This window comes from Dermacentor silvarum, chromosome 2 (assembly GCF_013339745.2).
Source record: "Dermacentor silvarum isolate Dsil-2018 chromosome 2, BIME_Dsil_1.4, whole genome shotgun sequence".
NCBI classification, from domain to species: domain Eukaryota; kingdom Metazoa; phylum Arthropoda; class Arachnida; order Ixodida; family Ixodidae; genus Dermacentor; species Dermacentor silvarum.
The window spans coordinates 139,070,355-139,092,803 of NC_051155.1; the positions used below are offsets into that span (position 1 = coordinate 139,070,355).

General features: G+C 41.1%; 1 protein-coding gene across 11 annotated transcripts in view; it reads right to left on the bottom strand.

Annotated features, from left to right (window-relative positions):
• LOC119441840 (tyrosine-protein phosphatase non-receptor type 4) overlaps positions 1 to 22,449 on the bottom strand; it is a 356,409-nt gene that overhangs the window by 127,286 nt on the left and 206,674 nt on the right. For 10 of the 11 annotated variants that reach the window (XM_037706473.2, XM_049661658.1, XM_049661657.1 and 7 more), the window contains 9 exons: positions 15,377 to 15,533; positions 11,576 to 11,689; positions 9,894 to 9,936; positions 9,656 to 9,734; positions 9,435 to 9,532; positions 6,560 to 6,680; positions 5,188 to 5,281; positions 2,027 to 2,115; positions 1,865 to 1,928 (listed from right to left, as the gene is read on the bottom strand). In XM_037706473.2, coding sequence (XP_037562401.1) covers positions 1,865 to 1,928; positions 2,027 to 2,115; positions 5,188 to 5,281; positions 6,560 to 6,680; positions 9,435 to 9,532; positions 9,656 to 9,734; positions 9,894 to 9,936; positions 11,576 to 11,689; positions 15,377 to 15,517 — 843 coding nt within the window. In that variant the 5' untranslated portion in view covers positions 15,518 to 15,533. The remainder of the gene's footprint in view (positions 1 to 1,864; positions 1,929 to 2,026; positions 2,116 to 5,187; positions 5,282 to 6,559; positions 6,681 to 9,434; positions 9,533 to 9,655; positions 9,735 to 9,893; positions 9,937 to 11,575; positions 11,690 to 15,376; positions 15,534 to 22,449) is intronic. The other variant, XM_037706471.2, reaches the window with a different exon arrangement.

A 22,449-nucleotide genomic window follows, 5' to 3' on the forward strand; every position in this document is an offset into this window, starting at 1 on the left:
TAACTGTATATTGATCTAAATAAAGTTATTACTATAGTCGCCTTCAAAAAGCGCAGATGAGCTGCAGTGACCTTGTGTGCGAAAAGTGCTTCGTCGAAGGTCTCAGATAATTTTATTCTGAGAGCAGTCTATCATCTAAGCTGCTGAGACTAGCTTACAGAGAACATCACTGAGCATCAAAGGATGAGCATCGAAGGATGAGCACCGATGAATAAGCAATGGTACAAAGTTCTCTACTGTTTTGTCACACCCATAAGAATCGCTGATGGTTCTGTTGGCCATTCCCAAGAGAAATTGTTCAGCATTTGTACATTCGACACACAACCACACGTGACAATAAAGTCGTTTTGTGATGGAAGAGAATACAGGGGTAATGCAAGCTGAAGTACCAGACTTATACCCCTGACACACGGGCACTCGAAAGTCTTTTGAGCAAAAAGACTTCTCCCAAAAAAGAGTTTTGCCCGCAGGCACACGACAGGGAGAGATCTCTTTTTCAGAAGCGGTCTTTTTTGGAAGCGGAGTTCGTCGATCTCCTTTACAGCGAAAAGGAGTAGCCTCGAAACCAGTGGGCGCCAGCAATCGTTATGTATTAAAGAAAATGAGCAAATGCGTATTTTTCTGTTGCCTTGGCTCATCATATAAATAATTTTATGTCTCACAGAATGTGTAGTAAACCCAGTAACGCTAGAAAAAGAAGCCCAATATTGCCAGACAAGCATGTGCACTTCGCTAGTTCTGCAAACGCTCTTTAAACTACTACAATAAATTTTTACATTAATGTTTCTTAACCTTGCATTGTTAAATTTATTTGAAAAACGTGTAATACAATAGGTTTTCACTTTATATTTCGAGATACATCAGTGTATTTTGGCCGATTTTGTTTCGAAAGCTAGCGCCAGACTTTCGGTAGTGTCTCCAGAAGGAAACACTAAAATGAGATTGTCGGTGCCGTGTGTCTGCTGCGCAACACCTCTTCATTAAAGAGTCTTTCAACATGGTAAAAGACCGCTTGGGTAAAAGAGTTTTTGCATGCTCATGTGACAGAGGTATTAGAGTACTCATACCAGTATCATCATCAGCAGCAGCAGCCACTATGTCTAGTTCTATTGTAGGACAGAGGTCTTTCCCAGAGTTCAGTTCTCCGATTACTCTCACCCTGTGTCAGCTAAGCCAATACCATGTTTGCAAGCTTCTTAATCACATCACTCTACAAAACTCTCAGCTTCCAAGGACATTTCTCTTCCCTCGAAACTTCTGTTACACTAAAAGACCAACATTTGTCCGTTCTGCACACAACATGACCTGCCTAATGTCACTTCTAACTCTTACTCTAAAATATGCAATCTGCCGGTGCTTTCTCTCAAATATATACCGCCAACTGCCTATCTCTTTATGCTATGTCTCTATTTTCTTTTCTGCTGCTCGCAGCACAGCTCATAGCTTCTGTACCAAAATATGGATGAAAGTTCGTTCATACTCAAAGTGCACTTGAGTATAAAATTGTGTACAGTTAAGTATGATTAAGCAGGTGACGTTACGTGCCATAAAATGCTACATTGAGACTATCCATTCTTGACTATGGCATATGGCAGAGGGCTGCCTCACGCCACTTTTGTGACAAATTTAAAAGCAGAATTATCATTTATAGTATACACTAAAATCGCACCCCTTTTTGTCAACGTGAGGCATCTGTGCTGTTGGCCCTTTTGAAGCATCGAACATTCATATTTACATTCAGAGATACAGACATTTTCTTGCAAAAATACTAAGAAAAATGCAAAGTGCAACTTATATATGTTGTTACATGGCAAACTTTTGTAGACACCAAATGGGAAGAAAACTGAAACTACAGAATACTTACCCCTTCTCTTCTCAACTGAATAAAGAACTGTTTTCTCTTGAATGAGATCTTCACTATCTTTGCCCTGGGAAAGAATAAGAAAGGCAAATGACACAACGACATTGTGCAAGCGAAAAAAAAAAAATATCACAGCTAATTATGAATAAACATCAAGTGTCTCACCAGGAGAAGGTGTTGATGCGTATGTTGTTCTGAAAAACTACGAGACCATAGGACGTCACGCCAAGCTGAATCTCAGCTTGTGTAGAGTCCTGCATATAGAAAAATAGAAGTTACACAGCTTACAACAAAAGGCAGTAGGCTCAGTAAGCAATTATAAGCACTAAACAATGTGCAAATTAGACCCTTTACAAAAAGAGTAGATTGCCCGCAGTGCTCAAATGCTCAAAATGGTGACTGCTGGACATTCGGTGCATTGCAATGAACGCAATACCAAGCAGAACCAGCATTGAATAAGCAAATGAGTTCTGTAAAAGTCCTCAAATTGGAGTCATTTTCATGAAAAAAAAGTAAGACTGGCGTTCACATGATGCATCATGCTTTGACACTTGTGGGCGGTGCCAAGTTTCTCTTCTATTACATCAGGCTGGTATGAAATGACAGAATATTCAGAGAAATTTTAAAATACTCAGTCCTTCCAAGACATGACATGGTAACTTTTGAACTACCTACAACTGTCCCTTTGCCGTCGAACAGTAATACAAAGCAGCAGAAATATCATAAGAAGCCAAGAAACAATGAGACCAAGGACAACATAGGGGAAATTACTTGTACTTACTGATTGAAATAAAGAAATGATAAATTAATTGAAAATTAATTTATCATTTTAGCTCCACGGTGGCTCAATGGGGATAGCATCGCACGCGTAATGCGAAGACGTGGGTTCGTTCCCCACCTGCGGACAGTCGTTTTTTCATCCATTTTCATTTTCAATTAATTTATCATTTCTTTATTTCAATCAGTAAGTACGAGTAATTTCCCCTATGTTGTCCTTGGTGTCATTGTTTCTTGGCTTCTTATGATATGATTAATAAAAATTGGGCCCCTCGGTTCCCTTTCTTCTCGTTCAAAGCAGCAGAAAGAATGATTAAAAATTTAAAAAATGTTGGGCTATATTTGATGTCGAAATGCGTATCACAAAAGCAGGATGTGTTGCATTTCCCTTAAAGTTACAAGCAAATAGAAGTTGCTGCCTTATTGTGGAGCTCAGCAAATCAACACAATAGAATATAAATTCAGCTGCAGATGCAGTTCTTGAGAGATGCCAATGGCCTTTTGGAAACTGCAGCATATTAACATAGCCCCATACATATTCACAACACTTATAGAGCCCACAGTTTACCCTGGCTCAATGCACTTTTCTGCTTTATGTTATGATCAAGATGCTACTAAAAGTTATTAGTATAGTCACAAAACTTCAAATTCTTGGGAAGCCAACATGAATATGAGAATAAAAACAGCACAGTACATCAAATGCCCAATACAAAGCTTTGATTAAATCAAATCATTTACTTAAATGAATACATAGAATTCAGGTACATGCATAAACAAACCACGTTGTCAAATTCAACGTGAAAATACCTTCGTTATATGATGTTCGTTATAAGCATGTATTATAAGACACTGATGTCGGCAATAAATATTTTATATTTACTTAATTCGCTATACCTGTGTTGATAATTCGCTATACCTGTGTTAGTTATATGAATGTTTGAGTGTGTGTATATATATATATATTTGCACAAAAAGGAGCTACATGAAGAAAATAAAGTAAAAAGACAACAAACATGTCGTGAGCGACAGCGGCATGTCAAAGCATTTTTGCCATCTATGTAAGCTGCTGCTCAGTGACAATGAAAACTGGTGGTTGTATTTTAAAACACTATTTCTGGTGGTGAAAATAAGAATTTTATAACATTTTTATAAAGACAGTGATTTCTTTTCTCAATCCCTTAATTTAACACAGCATTCTTTCTCGGTCATTATTATTTCATACTGATTCCATGAACTCAGTCTGACAGCAACTGCAAATCAGTTCCCTGAACTCACCCAATTGCAAATGTCATTTAATGCTCCCGGACCACGAATGAGGAACTAGATTAATGTCACAGCTACAAATGACACCAGTTGTCCTTCCAAACATGACCTTTTTCATGAAGTCCTACAGCTATTTCTTGCACAGCCAACTACAATGGCATAAAATACTTGGTGTACATTGCCCCCCCCCCCCCCCAAGTGTTCCATAGGTAAAGTTCAACTTGCCGGATGCTCACATTTCAGTCCCATACGACAGTGACCTCATAGCAATATTTAGCAAGAATTCTAGAAAGGAGGCAATGACCTTTACTAATAAGCAGCACCATACTAATAAGCTTCGCACAATTGAAAAACTAAAATTTAAGCATTTAAGCACGTATGACCCACTGCTGTGGCCCAGCGGCTATGGTGTTGCACTACTGAGCATTAGGTCATAGGTTCGACTCCCAGCCGTCGCAGCTGCATTCCGATGGGGCGAAATGTAAAAATGCTCATTTACCATGCTTTGGGTGCTTATTAAAGAACACTACGTGGTCAAAATTGATATGGAGCCCTTCACTACAGAGTTCCGCATAACCCAGTGTGCAGTTTCAGGATGTTAAACAGCGAAATTTTTTGCATGTGCTTTATCCTTGTTCTAAAGGTCAGGAGGTCACTCGACTGCCATTACTAAACGGAAATGTAAGTGTAGCTTGTAATGACATTTCATTTGTCTTTAATTTTAGGGTACTGAAACTATCAGGTGGTCTGAACAAGCTTTTCAAGCGCAGACAGCGAAAATTTCAAGCCATAATCAACATAGTTCAATGCAGAGGTGCTACTGCATTCCCCGAATATTCCACCAGTCAGTAAGAGAATGGTCTACATATTGAGCTACGTCACTTCATCGCATCCACAACTGTCTGTATATACCTGTTGCATCAAACACTTCGAAAGCAACCAGACCATGCTCACGAACTCCACAAATTCAGTGCTCCATGCAGCAAAACTTATCCAATCAAAATCTAAAATAATCATGCCCTTTCAATAACACAACAACTCACACTCTACGAAAAAAGAGCCAGGACTGCGCACATGCATGTAGCCCGTACAGGAGATAACACACATAAAGGTAAGCCTACTTCCTATCAGTATTGCACTGCAAAGCATGAGTGTATGTATGACCACCTACTAGGGTGTCTTTTGTGATCAAAACATGGGCCGCTACAACATACAAGCACATTCAAGCAAGCACACGCACTGCTAACCTACAGAACATGCAAGACAAACATGCAAACGTTCCTTACCCTTACCCTTGCCTTGTGCAAATCCACACCGTACATGTCCAACCTCTTTGCGTGCTCAAGAAAGTTGAACTCTGCGTCTGCTGAATTCTGGCCTCTGAAGTGTGAGAAACAGCAATTTAAAAAGATGAAATGTGATTAAAGTCTTATAGTTCCAAGAAAGAGTAGATTTTAATGATGGCATCATTGCTCATCATCATGATCATCGCCAGTACTGTCAGTGATAATACCGATACTGTCAATAATACAGATAATAACACTTCTGAGTTAGATTTACACTACATGTGCTTTGCCTTATTTTCCTGTCAGGGGATGAACTGGAAAGCAGTCAAAGAGCATGCATTTGGACTGGTTAGTTCACGAGTTGAGCTGCAAAAGATAGCAATGACGGGACGTGAGGTTAACTGAGAACAGCACTGGCATGCACAATTTTTTTTAACCGTAAAGTTTTCACCCATGTTGACAAACATGGAGCGCACAAAAAAGTAAAGTTCAAAGTTTTAAAAAGTTGGTGACAATTATTCCACAGGCATTTTGAAATGTGATGACCCACTGGCTGATTTCAGCACAAACATCAAACTGAGGCAATAAATAACAGTTACTGAACGTCTAATTTTTTACATGGAGTCCACATTCATCAACTTGGCTGACAAGCATTTTGTTCAAAAAGCAGGTGTCTGTCACAGCCACTGTTTGTAGTTTTGTCACATCTCGTCATTTTGCTATTTTCCTGCTAAAAGCAATCAGCAGAGGAAAGGGTACAGCCAGGGCTGTGTCCCTTCTATAAAACTTTCCAGCAGGTGGTGCTACCGCTAGCCTATCGCAGGTGCTTCAGCATAAATTTTGAGTAATTGTTAAAGACAGTGAAGCAGACATATGAATGTTAATTTTTGTTGACTAAACATTTGCACTGACAGACTGAAAATGTGCACTTATCACGAAAATAAACTGTTCAATTAAACAATATTCACTGATTATCTCTTAAAAACATTATTAAATGACACATGTTGCAAATCAAGAATTCAAGCTTGGCAGTGCTCAAGGCAAGTGCATTTAGTAGGAATCCCTAGACATGCACTAGTCTGAGATACTCAGCCCCAAACTTGTCACAAAATGCATTAACAGTCCACATATCTTTTCCCCACAAAGCCTCAGTTAAAAAACTGCATGGAATGACAGTGTATATCACTGATGATTTTGAGGTGAATAGCTTAAAACAGCTGTTAGTCTGAAGAATCATACTGAGCACACATGCCTTTAGAACTGACTGGCTTTCATTTTCCTACGCAGCTCAACATCGTTTCTCTTCGAAACTTGTGTGACGTTGCTGAAAGCTTTTGTAGGTGAAGACAATGATGTTGGCTATCATACGTACTTGTGCAGCTTGTGCAGCTCGGCAATCTTTTCCTCCAGCTCTTCCGTTTGATGAGGCACTAATCTCATGTCAGCCAGGTAGCCATGCTTGTGATCATCAGGATTGTAGTCTCCCAGTTCAGCTGTGTGAGGAGCAAAATGTATTTTAGGCACTACATGATTTTGTGTGTGTGTGTGTGAGTGTGCATGTGTAGTAGAGCGCATCTACAACAAAAGTCTGTAGAACGAAATGACCTGTATAACAAAGGAATAACTTTGTCCCGGTTCCATTGCGAGTGGTGCTGTGCACAATGTTTACAACGGAGTTACTTGTATAATGAATGATTTCAGAAGTCCCAAACACTTCATTATAAAGATGTTCAACTATATATGTGTGCGTGCATAGGAATAAAAACAACGCTGCCAGTGACCTCACCAAGTTCAGTATCATTAGCTCCAGTAGCATTACTTGTACAATATGCTTTTAAGGCATGTCAATTCCTGTCAAGATGCCTGACAAGAAAAATAAGGAACCCAGGTGCCCATGCAATGTGGAATTCCCTGTTGTTTTATTACAGAATTTGTGTGCCGTATACTGAGAACTCTAGTGAGATTTATGTGTTGCAGTGTTCTGGTCAGAGAGCCCCGAGTAGTACACATTATTTGGTGCAACAGATAATCACAACAATGCTTTTTGCCACACTTGTTGTCAAAGAAACTTTGACTTGAAACAGGTGTGGCAACATCAAAACACCTGAAACTTGTCCAGTGAGCGTCAGCACTAGCAGAAGTTCTGGAGTTCACTGTTGTAACCTGGGACCACTCCCTACAGCCCCCACTTCTGATGTGATAGAATGAGAACCACGAGCAGGGCAAGCTTGTAGTTAAACACCTTCGGGAAGGAACAATGCAAATCAACTGAGGGACAGAGAAAGCAGCAGACAAAAGAGATGCTGTGCTCACACTTACGGGTCGAAAAACCGTGATTTTTTTTTTCAGAAAGAAGTTGATTTTGTGTTTTGTAGTATTCCTCCAAGCCTCATCTTTTATGTATTAAAAAAATCAAAACTGAGAATCAACTAGAACTTAGCAAAAAAAAAAATGAGAAAAGCACTCATGGCGGCTCAGGAAAGTGCGAAGTTACCCGAATTTTGCGCACTCAGCATTTCGCTTCGTGGCGTTGCCCGCTCTTGCATTTTCGTGAAGACATGTCTCCGCCGAAGTCTAGCGCCGTGACTTTTTCTTTTTAACTTTCAAATGCGTTTTTCTCGGTTCTTCATTTTGTTGCATTTTTAGAGTTCGTGCACTAAAATTTGTGTACTTTATGTAGACTAATCATAATGAACTTTGGCATGCTTATACTTAACAAGTCCTGAATTCAAAGAAACAACTTTCAGAGCTTTCTTCAGTAAGATCATTTCAAAAGGTTCTTTGTTGAGAAAGGTAAAACTGAAACTCAGCGTTGGAATTTTTTTCTAGACTAAAACACAAATGTTACGCTATATTTTTTTGCTTTATTGAATTCTACTATTCACTGGGAGCAATATGAGCTATTTTTAGTGTTTTCTTGTGCTCACTGTTATTGCCTAAGCTTGGACAAAAATGCATTGTCTTTACAAATGCATGGTGTGCAAAAAATTAACCAAATGAGTTACCAAAAACCTAAAAGCAGATTTGAAAAAAGGAGCTTAAACTCTGTAAATGGTGAAAGTTTCATTGAGCTGTCACAAATACTTAAACAAAAAGTTTTCCGAGTAGCTTCTCCCCTTAAAAGATTTACTGCAGCAAGGAGCAATAAACACATAAAATGTTGTATGGTATGCGTAAGATAAGATGCAAATTAAACTCGCCAGTAAAGCATGCCGCACATAGGCTGCTCTCCTTTGACATGCATAATTAAAGCATGGTTCACATATGAGGCAAAATCTTGATGAACGTGTTACATTCCTACTACCTTCGAGGTTGACTGATTGTTATTTCTAAACACAACTTTCATTTTATGCAAGAAATGGCACCATGGTGGCAAGATTTACAATCTGTGGCCAGGTTCGAGCAATTAGAACCCTGAGCGGAAGCAGAGGGCTCCCTAGGCTGCTTGCTCAGACACTGCTACATTGCTTTCCTGCTGAGACTCTTAGATGGCATTGCTATTCCGTATTCCGTACACATGGGTGCACAGTCGCATGGTATCTTTCATATTTCGTGGGCTTCCTTTATTTGCCCAAAAAAGTAAACACCCGATGTGTACCTTGCTGGAAACACGTAATTTTTCTGTGTGTTAGGATTTTCTACACCCTCCTAATTGTCAGCTTGACAATTAGAGCAACAGCTAAAAAGTGAATTAAATGTCACCGACTAAAATAGAGCTGGCAGTTTCTGAACAAGGCTATGAACAATATGCAGTTCGTTTTGGTTGCTTGGAATAATCCATCTTTTTTTTTAACTCGGTGTGTGATAGCTGGGACACCCTGTATATTAGAGAGTTATAGCAAAGTTTGATGAGTAGTATTGCTTACCTATAGTGGAATATTAAGAAACGAATACAGAAACAGCAGTGCTGATGGTTTATGCCATGTTTAAATAGAGCGGGCCTAACTCTTACTGGACTAACCAACTATATCTTGCTTATTTGATGCAGCATGTCAGCAGCGAGATAGCCATCATGAAGGAATTTTTTGTACCTTCCCTTTTTCAAAAGAAGGCTCTTGCAAGACAACAATGCTTTTAGCACATTGCTCGTGACAATGATATCACAGAAAGTTGTTATCGGTGCTGTTACTCCCCCCTATCTCTTCCAGTTTTCTGGTAGATGGTAGCACTATCATGCCTCCACCACCCTATAACTCTCTGATATCAGAGATAAATCTCTGGAAAGGAACGGGCGCAGCAGTACTCACATTGAACGGCGTAGCTGGCAAGAAGAGCTGCCGTGGCTGGTGGGATAACCAACCTCCCTTCTAGGATGTCCTTCTTGAGTTGAAGAAAAAAGTAGTACCTGACAACGAAGAAACGAGAAATGTCATAAGATTTTGCCAGTTTCGCACAAGAGAGTCATCATTTCTCCCAACGCATAGGTCCATCAGTGCTTGTTTTGACTAAGAGGAGAGATGATGCTTGCCTCGTCCACTCTTCCTGAAGTTTGCTCGGGTCAGAAACGTAGAACTTTACACGAAAGTAAAGCAGGTACGGAGGTCCAACTGAAAATCGTAGAAAGCAAGAAGCAAGAGCTTCACTCACTGGGGTAATTACTAGCATTTGTCAAACAAAGTGCTGCCATTGTTTCTTCAAGGAAGAAATTAATGACTGATTAGATAATGAGAAGAACGAAAAGAAAGCTGGCTTTGAGCTGAACTTACCTTTCATCTGTTTTTTGATACTTTTTACAGGATCGAGCCACCTCTGAAATGCAGTTAAAAATTTTTAAAATTAGACAGCCATCCAAGCTATTGCTTAGCATGCTCAATTCCAAGGATGGTGCCACAAAAATATATTGAAAATATGAGCAGTTCAAGTAACCAACACCAGCTTGTAAACAGCATCCCGAACAACATCTGCCACATATTCAACTGTGACATGTCACGATTATTAAAAATCAACTTTCAAGAGAGAGAGGAAACTAGTAAAGGCAGGCAGGTTAACCAGACAAACATAGAGAAAGTTGGTTAGGTAAGAAGAAAAGACAAAATCAGAGACTTTATGCGTACAGTAGCAGATGCACAGTGTCTATGAGCTTCTTCAGGTCTGATGACCGAAAAAAAAAAAAAAATTGTTAAAGCCAACACAGCTTCTTGGGTTGATGATGATGGTTATTGAAGTAGGTATGGTTGCAGTGTAGCTGCATTTGTGAAATCTTGTTTTATTTTTTAATTTACAAAGTGTCTGCGGGCTTTAATGTAAAGCTCTAAGACAATGTATTTCTCAATAAACAAGCAATGTCTATTTCCTACTACAAAGAACTAACAACAAGAAATGACAGTCAAAAACAAACAATAGTAATTAGGAAATTTCTAAGTACAGAAATAACAAGGTCATAAATTTGTACATCAGTGTAAACTTTATAAAGTTCTTTCAGTTATTAAGGCTTCATAAAGAAACGAAAAAAAAAAAAGCACCACGTGCTGTAGACAGAAATGTGCTTGTTATCTTTAGTTTTTTTTTTTTTTTGTCACAAGCTTAGTGCCCGAACTTCCAGAATTGGAGCTGGAAACATTCCAAAGCTGGCGCATGCACGACACAAGGCTGACAACAAAATTGAACCACTGACCGAAAAAGAATGTACAGACTCAGCATTTTAAAGTTAACGCCAGCTAGCCCCCCCCCCCCCCCCCCAAAAAAAAAAAAGAAGTGGAGTGAGGGAAGCACCGAAATATACTCAAACAGACGTACAGGAGTTCCTGTCATTTGCTATATAAATGCACATGAGGCTGAAGATGTAAACGAATAAAAGATGATTAAATAAACAAGTATATGCATACCATATTATCAAAACCAAGTGATTCAAGTGGCTTACAAGTTATTCCTAATAAAACAATACAAAATCCTAAGAAAATAATCACAGCCACACTGTTTGCATGGATTTCGCTATCACTCTGCCTTGGATGCACCAGGCAGTTTCCCAAAAACCGCAAGAAATGAAAGGCATGCGAATATTTGACTTCTCATACTGCTAATCAAATATTCTGTGCTATTTTATTCATATTAGATAAGAGAATTCACAATTCAAAATTGATGAATAATCACAAGTGAGGTGCACGCGCGTGTGTGCATGCACTTGCACGCACACACACGCTAGAGACACTGCAAATTAGTGTTGAAATTTTTTCTTTAAAAGATTCATATAAGACAACATCAGAAATGTGTTAGACGCTGCAAAAAGAAGTGATTGTATATAGTATGCTAAAAAACAGGCTGCTGCTTAAATGCAATATTTTATCGCCGGGCATCCCTAAATACTGCACGACATGCATAAAATCAGCTAAAGTGGCAACAATGTGCGAATGGAAAATGCCATACATACACAGCCATATTTAATACATACCATGCCATCAATGGCCGATGCCTTTTCTGAAAACTGCAGCCCAAAGTAATCCTTTTCCACCAGCTCGGAGTGTCGGAAGACAAGGTCAAATAAAACTTGGCCCTTGGATCGTTTCTGCAATGTGATCAAGAGCATACACAAGATGGTCAGTTTCCTGCCACAGCAACATCACACGGGGTTTAACATCCCAAAGCAATGTATGGGCTATGAGAGACACCACAATGTGGGGGTCTGGATTAATTTCTACAACCTGGAGTTCCTTACTGTACATCTATATCTATCAGCACACATTGTGAAACCAACATATAATGAAGCCAAGGGGAACACAGGAAAATTATTTCTTGTTTTAATCGAAATGTAGAAATGTTGAGGTAAAGGGTAATGAAAGCGGATGAAAAAGCAACTTGCTGCCAGTAGGAGCTAAACCCGCATCCTTCGCATTTCGTATGCGGGCAAACTGGTACACGTAATCAGTAGCAGCAAGAACTGAACCCACGACCTCCTGCAGCTGAGGCAAGCACTTTCCCACATGGCCACGACTGAGGTCCTTTCACTGGCGGATCCAGTGGGAAGGGGGGGAGCTCTGGAGGCCCAGACTCCTCCCAAGACATGCCTACTGACAGAATTGTGCGTGAAGTGAGACCTGTACCTCCCTCTCCTCCCCCGTTTTCCGTATGCTGGGATGAGGACTCCCTTGAGAAGACTACTGTGGATCTGCCCTTGGGTCCTAGGGACCCTCTACCCTTCGGCTTTTTTCATCCATTTTCATTTTCCGTTACCTTATCATTTCTAGATTTCAATTGACACGACAAATCGTTTCTCCTATGCTTCCTTCGCTTCATTATCTGCTGGCTTCGTATGGCTGTGGCTAACAAAAAAGCCAAGCTTTTCAGTTTCCATCCTTCCTCTCATTGATAATAACTACACAAGTGTTTTTGCATTTTGCCCCTATAGGAATGCACAAGATGCAGCCAGGTATCAACCCACAACCTCGTGCTCAGCAACAAAACGCCATGGTCACCGAGCTTTCGATGTCCCACTGTTTCCTAAAGTGCACTTCAGGAAACTTGTATAAACTACTTTAAATTGTGGCAAGAAGAATAAGGGAAATTAAGGGACTATATTTTTGCTACAACCATATGAAGAAAACAGACAATGAACCAAGAGAAAGCATAGGGGGCTATCTTTATTTGAAACATAGAAATAATAAGCAAAAGGAAAACTAAAGTGGATGATAAGTCAAATTGTGGCATTATGTGCAAGATTATCAGCAGATGCACTGAAAGTATTGCAATATAAAAAAACAAAAAACTAACCTGATCATATGCACACCGTGAGAGCAGAAGTGAAACAAATTTTGAAATTTGGAAACCAGAGGGAGGATGATACATAAATTACACTGATGCCTGTAATGGCTAATGAAATGTTCTCACTGATATGATGTTCATTATCAGAATTTTTGTAGAGTTCAGAATAAACTTGAGCCATTATAGCCTTCAGTATTAACACTGAAAACTTTCATGCAAGAGCATTGTCAGTTTTCACTTTGTAACTGCACGGTGCATCATCAGCAATGTAAGCTGACACTTTTTTAAAAGTTAGGATGCTACTTCAAAAAAAGGTTAGTTGCCATTAAAAATTTCCTGAGAGTGCCATATTACCAGGTCCTGCCACGATACTTTTCTTTTGTATAAGTTCACCCTACAGCATCAAAAAGTTAGTCACACACGATTATGAAAACTTGTCACCTCCATGAAGCCCAGAAAAAGAGCACTGGTATTTAAACCAAAGCAAGTTTAAGTGCTTAGTTATGCTAATGAACAAAAGAACACAATTTAAACTACTTATTATATACAGGGGACGAAAATATGAAAAGAAGCACCTAATCTATATCCAAATACAACATGCTGCAGAGGTATGAGTTGAAATGTTGGCTTGCTGATGCTGGTGAGGAGCGCGCGCACAAATACGCATGCGGGCGCGCTCATTTGGCACGGAGCCGCTTGCAGCTTCGCAGCGTGAGAACAGAAAGGATCGCACGGCCGACCGTGACGACGCTCTCATTAACGCCTCTGTCCTTATAAAGCATGTTCATGCGCTCAGGAAAGGGAGCTGCGACGCGCGGGCTTTCGCCCCAGTTTTTAATTATATAGCTATAAGAGAAACATACATAATTGCTAAATTAGTGGTATGGACCACAAACCGGGTGTTTTCTTGCTTACTGTCACATTGTGTGCACACATTAAGCATCTGGGACAAGAATCACTGAAGATGTGATAGCTCAATCGCAAGAAAATGCCAATGTAATGACTTAAACCTACGATTTTGGGCTTTCAGAAGACCAAAAATTTTTGCCTTCACCCTACCCCAGTATAATAATCCAGTAGCACTTAAAAAAATTATTATGAAGGCATTTTATTTGCTATTGGAAATTAAGAGGTGCTATCAAATTTACTAATCATTCAAAAATATTGAGCGAACATTATCATGTATGAGTAGCCTAACAACAGCACAAGACGCCCACTTTATTCATTGGAGAGCAAAAACAAAATACTGAACAGCCACATGTTTAAAATACATCCCGCAGCTTGTCATTATCAAACAATAAAGAGCCTAGCATTTTCTAATGGAAGAAACCTAAGGCAACAAGTGATTGCCAGTCTTGCCATGCATGGGCAGTCCACCCATGAGTTGTGAACACTATGGGGAAAATCGTGAGATCCTTGATTCGTAACACAATAACACAATTCAAAGCTTGCAATGTGGCCAGTGGATAACTTTTCTTCACGCACTCGAATGCATTGATGATCCATAGGAAAAAATTTCGAGCGATGCAGCGTTTAAGAGCTTTAAATATTTTCGCAACTTTCTTAAATTGAAATTTCTGATGGAAATTTTGAAGTTTGTTTCAAATGTTTCTGTATTGGCCTAGCTTACCTAAATGCCACAACCACAGAATTTCTTTCTGCATTCTCAGGCCTGAAAGAGGCCTGTAGTCACACATTTTTGCTTCATTGATTTAGAGAAAATTATTTAACAAGAACATTTAACCTTATGCTGTTCATGCTAAAGGTTAATTCTTGTAAACTGACAAGATGTTTCATCTCTATACAGCTTCGTATGACGTACTGCTAATAACGCTGCAGTAAAAAAAATTAATCATTCTTTGTAGCTTTCTTGCCATTCACTTTAATACCTTGAACACAACATTTAGGGGTATTACATAAATAGTAATACACCTATACTCTATGAAACTCCACACCATTTGGATGTTCTCCTAGATTTGAATCTTTACCTATGCCGGTCATGAAAACAACCAAACAAACAAGTTTACATTCACCGTTGCTGCATCACCAAGATTGGGTGCCCGGAGAACTTTCATACCTTTCATTGGTGCAGCCCAATTACTCATCCCGCACATCGCCAAGTACCACCCATGTAAACAAGGAATCTGATAATGTATTCTACTCTTTGTTCAGCAAGGTCCAGCTCGCAACTTGTTGCATCACTCAATTTTGCGCAACTTCTTATGGTTTGATAGTTGTTTATAATTGATGTTTGAGCCAAGAATAATAATCGTATTAATAATAAATGCTGTTATTAGATACAATATCAGTGTAAAAAAGCGGGCCTGCAAAGCAAACAAGGACTTCATCGTTTCTGCTTCTCTCCTTTTAAAATCTAAGATGATATGTGCAATCCTTGCATCACACTTGACAAAAGGAGTGCAACTTTTTCCAGGCAATCCCAGCAACAGGAAAAGTGGCTGAATGGTGGATCAACGAGCAGGGCACTAGGTACCTCAACATCAAAAGTGTGCTGGCTGTCATCCAGGAAGAAGACGATGCAGCGGAGGGTCTTGACACTCTTGGCGTCGCGGGCTGACTCGGAGGCTTGGACGTGGTAGGTGCCGCTGGTGCTGCCCAGTGCCCTCCTGGACATGGTCCTTCGCCAGCCACTGCATTTTCAAAGCACCAGACCAGTCTTTTAGCAAGCAACAACAGTCTTTTAAGAAATGAGGTTAATAGTAAGTGAGATGGGTCCATGTTCCTGCATGTGTTGTGTATATGTGTTTGTGCACAGGCACAATTGCATACGTGTGCGTGTGTAAGAAGCATTAGATCTGTGTTTCAAATAGCTGTAAGAACGGTTGTATCCAACAAGTCTCCACAAGGTTCCAATAATTTTGAAGAGTTGGAGCAGTCACCTCAACCCGGCATGCCACTTGACGGATTGGAATGGTTTAGCACACGTGTTTTCTACTTCAAGCACAACTTTATGGCATGAGATAGGAAAGGTGTGCATGTGTGCGCGTGTATGTGTGTGTGTGCGAGAGAGAGAGAGGGGGGGGGGGCCCACATACACATGGTGCTTCCAGCAGCTAGAGAAGTTAGTATTCACAAGTAGTCCCAGGGCTGCAGTGCAACACAACAGCTTCCTGTGTAAGTTTTGCCAAATGCTGCACAGGAATTGCTCACACATTAGCTGGAAACAACTTTGAGGTGAGATTCCCTGTACCTCTCTCACTGAAATGCAACGGATATATTGGAAAACATGTGAACATCGCTAACTTAGAATATTTATGCCTTGCACTTGTAAGCGCATGTAAGTAGAGAATTGTTAGACGAAGACAATGACAAAGAAAAGATAGAAATTGAATAGAAGAAAAGCACCAGAAGTAAATTAGAAATGAAGTAGTCTTCAAGGTGACAAAATCTTAGTCCACCACTATGAGTCTGAGATGAACTGGTTTCATGTACACACTTTCACAGTCTGCGTGTACACGTGTGCATGTACGCGTACAGTGGCAGTATTCACATAAGAATCACCACTGGCACATAGAACAGATCAACTGGGTCATATTAATTACCTAAGTGACTGATTACTTTCACTTGAGAAGGTGGTTAACCTCCCTGTCCTTTCTTTCGTTTTGTTCGCTACTGCCCACCTACAGTGTGTGACATGCACTCAAAATACATCCTAGCAGAGCGCTCAACTTTGCTGAATCAATGATCCAAACCCGTGAAGCTGTCACATTTTCCCACAAAAGAAAGTGGTGCCATTGTGACGTACTACTTAATCTCGACATGAGCTGCTGATGTTATGTCCTTTGCCACTGCCGCTGAAGCGCACCTGGTCTAATAATGCACTTGAGTATTGTCTTCGTGCAGACATTTTTTCGATGCCCCTGTCGGCGTGTATACAGGCTCAACTACACCTGTGCAATATTTCACCTTGAGAACTTTATTGCTCTAGGTGCTGAAGACTGTTTGACATGTTGTGACTATGCCATATGTCAAACGCTCCTATGAATGTTGCCACGTTGCAGCTCCAAAATATTTGTTTCACATTCTCAAACTTAGAGCATCCGACATCGCAGTGACACCAGCGGCCAACACCTTCGCAGCGGCCAGCATGTGCTCCTTCTTAAACGTACATGAACACCCGTGAGCAAAAGTATAAGGACCAGGGATTTCATGATAAAGGCAATTTTTTCCGTTGCCTTTACCTATGAAAGTAACTTGAAACTGAGGACTGCGCTCCAAACTTGGCATAGCGAACTTTCCAGTGCACTCATCAATTTCACTTTGTGCATCTTAATTACGAAGAAATCAGTCTTTATTTTGGCGAGCCTTTCATTGTAAATTTTGCTCACAGGTGCACGTCACACTCTGCTGCTGTGCTGCTATTTATCAGACAGACAGTGTGAAACCTGCCGCACCGCCATGGCAATTGTGCAGGAATGGTTTCTACGCCCGCTGCGGCCAGAATAGCATGTGAAATGCACTCCTTTAAAGACATTTTCTTCTTCATTGTCATTATCATCAACATTTATTATTATTATTATTATTATTCAATCAATGTGAACGCCTTTTCCTCCAATATTTCTGTGCACGCATTTCGGACCCAGAACCGTAAGGCGCCTTTTCACCACGATGCTTCACTGCCGAAAATTTGCCACCTTGCTAACACCTTGCTAATACTGCAATCATGTTAGCAGTTCATGCGTTGTTCTTGCATTCAGCGTGCGTTTGCGCTTTGGCAATGGGACCTCGCGCCTTATTTTTGGTACACAACAGCATTGTAAAAGGCCAATAAACGTTTCTGAAAAAAGGGTACATCATGCGCGCAAAACGATCCCTTTCGTTCCTTTGTCTCGCCTCCGTCGCACTTTTCGCAAGAAGATAAGGCCACTCGCGTAAGGCACCCATGGATCTTTATTGGAGAGGTCCCGAAGACGCCGTGACGCACGTCAGAGCGCTGAGCTAACGCAAATGCCTCTGCACTACATATTCCACACTTAAGTCGCGGTGTTAACGACACAATGCTTTCTTTCTTTGACGCAAAGCAGTCGCAGTTTTGCCCGAGAGGCGAAGCATCGATTGCGATAGAAAATTAGTAGGCAGCTATACGAAGTAAGGATAGCATTTTTATCCGCCGTATAAACTTGTAAGGATTCGCTTACTAACCAAAATAATAAGCATGGTGTCACGCGCGCACAAGCAAACATGAACACATCTCACTCGATGACCGCGCACACAAGCCGTCAGAACGCTGGAGTAAGAAAGCGAGGCAGCAACAGCGAGCGAATTGATCTTCGTGCTGCCTCTCGCTTCAACGCCAGCTAAGCGGCGAGAACACAGCGTGAGAACACAGCGCACGCGAAGCTATCAGCACTCGACGTACACTGTCCTCATCGCAGATCGCTTGCAAGATAGGGCCCGCGCGGCCGCGCCATACGCAGCGTCGCTGCCGGAGTAGAGTTAGACCCCCCGCCCCCCCTTACTTTCCGGTGCCTTGCGCGCAACGGAAGATGGCGCGCTTCCTTCCCGCTTTCCTCCTTGCCCTGCTTTCATCCTATCGTCGGCTCACCCTCGCACGCTTTCACTCGCACATACAGCATTCGGCGCGCGGCGGCGATGTTATCGCCCATGGACTTTATAGGGAACGTCACGGCGACGGCATAAATGCGCCTGCATTGTCCGTATAATTGCTATCGCACTAAAACGTTAATGAGAAAACCACATGACTCATCAGCTCATTTGAGTGTTCGGTATGGAGCCGCCGCAGTACGGGCCGATCTTACAGCGCGTTGCGGCGTCCCGCTGTGCCGTTAACTTGCTTCGGCGTCCATATACGGGGTGATCATTTTTGAGATTCACGGCACTTCAGTCTACAATACAGCTGTTACTGAACGACAATGAAAATTTTTCGACGTTTTACGAAGTAAACTACACCAGAAGTGATGCACAAATTACGTGACTTTGATTACGCCGTACAAGGAGTAAAGATATACGAGAGAAGATAGATCATGGATAAAACGGGCATTATAATACAGCTATACGCAGTTCGCGATGAAGTGAATATAGTTAATCTTTAGTTCGCGCATAGTGAGTTCGCGTGGCACGCACATCACGGTGTTTGCAACACGGCCCTGCACGCGTCGTAACCACATACAGTTTATAGAGCAGTCGTAATCAATAAGAAATTTATACAATAACCTTTTACTTCATGAAAGTGATGATTAAACAAGACGGCAACAGGCATCTACCTTTCTGTTACCGAATCGCGACCTCAATCGTGACCAATATTCGAGACCTCGAGTGCCGCAAACGAATGCGCTTTAAGCAAGACAACGGGCAAACTGCATGCGCTAAAGCGCATACGCACGGAAGGTATTTTCGAAGTATTTTCAGCGTGCCTTCGCCTGGCGTAAGCATAGGATTGTTGAACCACTGAAATCTGCTGTATTCCTCCATTGTAAAGCATGGAAGACGACCAATATCGCTAACCTATTTTTTCATACAAAGCAAACCACTCCCAATTTCACCATATCAATCAATCAATCAATCCATCAATCAATCAATCGTTTCATTCATGTATCAGTGTACATGGGGGGGGGGGGGTGAAAATAAAAATATGCTGCATGTAAACGATTTGCGTAAAATGCCGGCAGGATAAACCGAAACATTTAATTTCTTTTTTACCTTATAAGAAGGAAGTCAGTTTCTTGTCATAAAAGGAACTGCTAACAAAACAATCTAAAATAACGAGCGCTTCTTCCATTCATATTTATTTCTTTCTTTTTTTTTTTTTTTTTTTTTAGTGATAAAGCGCTAACCATGCACACATACACGCCGGCGTCAGCTCGTCTGATTGTGGAAAAATCGACTATTTTTCTTTTTTAGGACAAAACGCCTCTGGAACCGAACGAGTTCGTACAATAAATGTTTTTCCCTCTCTCGTCTGCCGATGCGTGTGGTGAGGGGATTCCCGCACAGGTGCCAAGGCCAGTCCCTGCCAAATAGCGTACGCGACTGGGTGGTTGGGGAAGGCGATGACAATTTGTACGCACATTTCAGCAACGCATCTACACTGGCTCTTGAACAATTTTCTAGAATCCCACTCTAGCCACAATGACTCGTGGACCCTCTTTTTCTTCCTGTAAAATGCTACAGAATTTCTGAGAATTGTCTACTAATACCTAACCATTCTTCGGCTCGGCTGCTACTTCGCTTTTGCTTACTCATTTAGCTAGCGTATGCATGTCAACCCATCGCTACAAATCAATCTACTATTACACTACTGTATGTGTTAACTTGACCAATTATGCATTTATTTTGCAGACAGATCATATCAACTGAGCCGAAACACCGTCACGTGCACAACTGGTATTTTCCACGTGAATACTGCGTGACTGACTAATTATTGACCAATCGAAAGACTTGCTGCTTAGCACCCTTCATCTAAAAGTAGATGAGCTTCCGACGTGACTTACTTTAGCAAGAAATATCGGATATTCAAAATAGAGTGAAGAACATGTTGCATATACAACCAAACCATTATGTTATCACAAAACCACGTATCTCTTGACTGCCTAGTCCCTAGAAACGTTGTACGCCTACAGGCTTATTGAACCGAATTGGACTAAATGGCTTCAAAGTGCGCGGAAGTCTCAGTGGGCGAGTGGGTTTTTTTTCTTGCATGCCGCATCCATCGGAACGCGGCCTCGTGTTTGATAGCAGAACGCCTCAGGAGCCTCCTGATCGCGCGCCCGCAAGAATGTCCCGCGCTTAAAGATGTCGTTTGAACACTAACATGAAGTGAACACACACGCATTCGCATACTACACAGGGAAACGTGAGCAGCCCGTGCAACTGGTTCGATTGCAAAATACCGTGTCAAACTAGTTAGACACAACCACACGCAGCCAAAAAAGAGAATGGATCCTTAAATTTGCTTCATTCTCTGTGAGCTTTGTATGGCTGTGTCTAACAGATAAGCGACCCATTCGGTTCTCCTTCACGTTCTATAAAGTTAAGGGGATGTCGTCATCGCAATAACTATTTTACGCCTACACCATTGATAACGCAAAACACCGTGTGTAGCACAAACAGCCAAGAGGCTGTCAGCTACCAAGCACAAACGTAGTTAAGAAGAAAAAGTACAATGTTTACGTCTGCCTACGCTTAAAGCCCGCGTCAGGCCAACAGCAGACCTTAAAAAAAAAAAAAAAAAAGTCACTCAAATGAGCTAAACTAATGGTGACAATGAATACGACAGCGCCTGGCACAGCCAGCGGTGTGACGCGCCTGCCGAGCATGGCACAGCTGCACAGATTCCACGATAGCAACGCAGCTGCGTGGAAACTGCACAAGTGCTCGAGGGAGAGTGTGGGAAATACTGCGCTCTCGAATATTTCATAACGTGAACTTAACAAAGCAACCTCCAAGGAATGGTTTCGACGGGAGTGAATAAACTTAAAGGAATGCGAGCAGTACAGGGCGACAGCGTGGCTCTCTACTTGCGAAGTGGCACTTTATGACGCAAAACCCACGTCAGAAGCATAAAAAAAAAAAAAAAAAACGCAGATCCCTTCTACGCTATGCAGGGTGTTCAAAATTAAGCTTTACGGAATTTTTAGCAATCGTCTGTGGCAGGTAGCATAATTCTTATTGATGAGCTGGGTTATTCGATGAGGCGGATATTAGTAGCACGATAAATGGAAACACTTGTTCAACTAATTAGCAAAAGTTCACTAATGAACTTCTTAGTTAATTACTTTACGACACATATTGCAATTTAGGAATTGTAGCCGGTGAGTTTGCAAGACACTTGAAACGAAGTTCCAAGATGACACCAGTTTCGAGATATTTGCAAAGCGTGCGACGAAATACATGGGCGTTCCAGTTACTTTTGTGCTTCGATGAATAAAACAGCGTTTTGGTAAAAAAGTAAGTGGAACAACAGGGCACTTTTACGGAGAGTTTGATGGCGCATATCTCCAAACTGGCGTCATTCTGGAAATTCATTCTAAGTGGATACGCCTGACAAGCTGACCGGCTACAATTCGTAAATTGCAATATGTGTCTTTAAGTAACCAACTAAATAGTTAATTATTGGATTTTTAAAAATTAGTTGAATATGTGTTTTGATTTCTCGTGCTACTAATGTCCGCCTCACCGAATAACTCAGCTCAATGATAAGAATGGTATACCTGCCCCAGACGATTTCTAAAAATTCCGTAAAGCTTAATTTTGAACACCCCGTATATGGGTCTCAACGTTATGTGGAGCATTTTATTATGACGACATGGTGCATTGTTCTTGCGTCATCGTCGGTATACCCGTAGACCCCGAATTCCACGTTTTTTAAGTGTGACGCACTTTAGGGGCCCGGGCTGTCGGCGTCTAATGATGTAATGCCATCGTGGTCACGCGCAAGAACAAGATGTCAAAACTGGGTAAAAACAAGTGCACAATTGATCAAAGCCGGTTCAAAATAAACTAACACGATTCAGAATAATTTAAAAGCCAGGAATAATCAAGCATTAAGCGCATTAATTAGCAGAAACTCATGAAAATCGCTTCCGA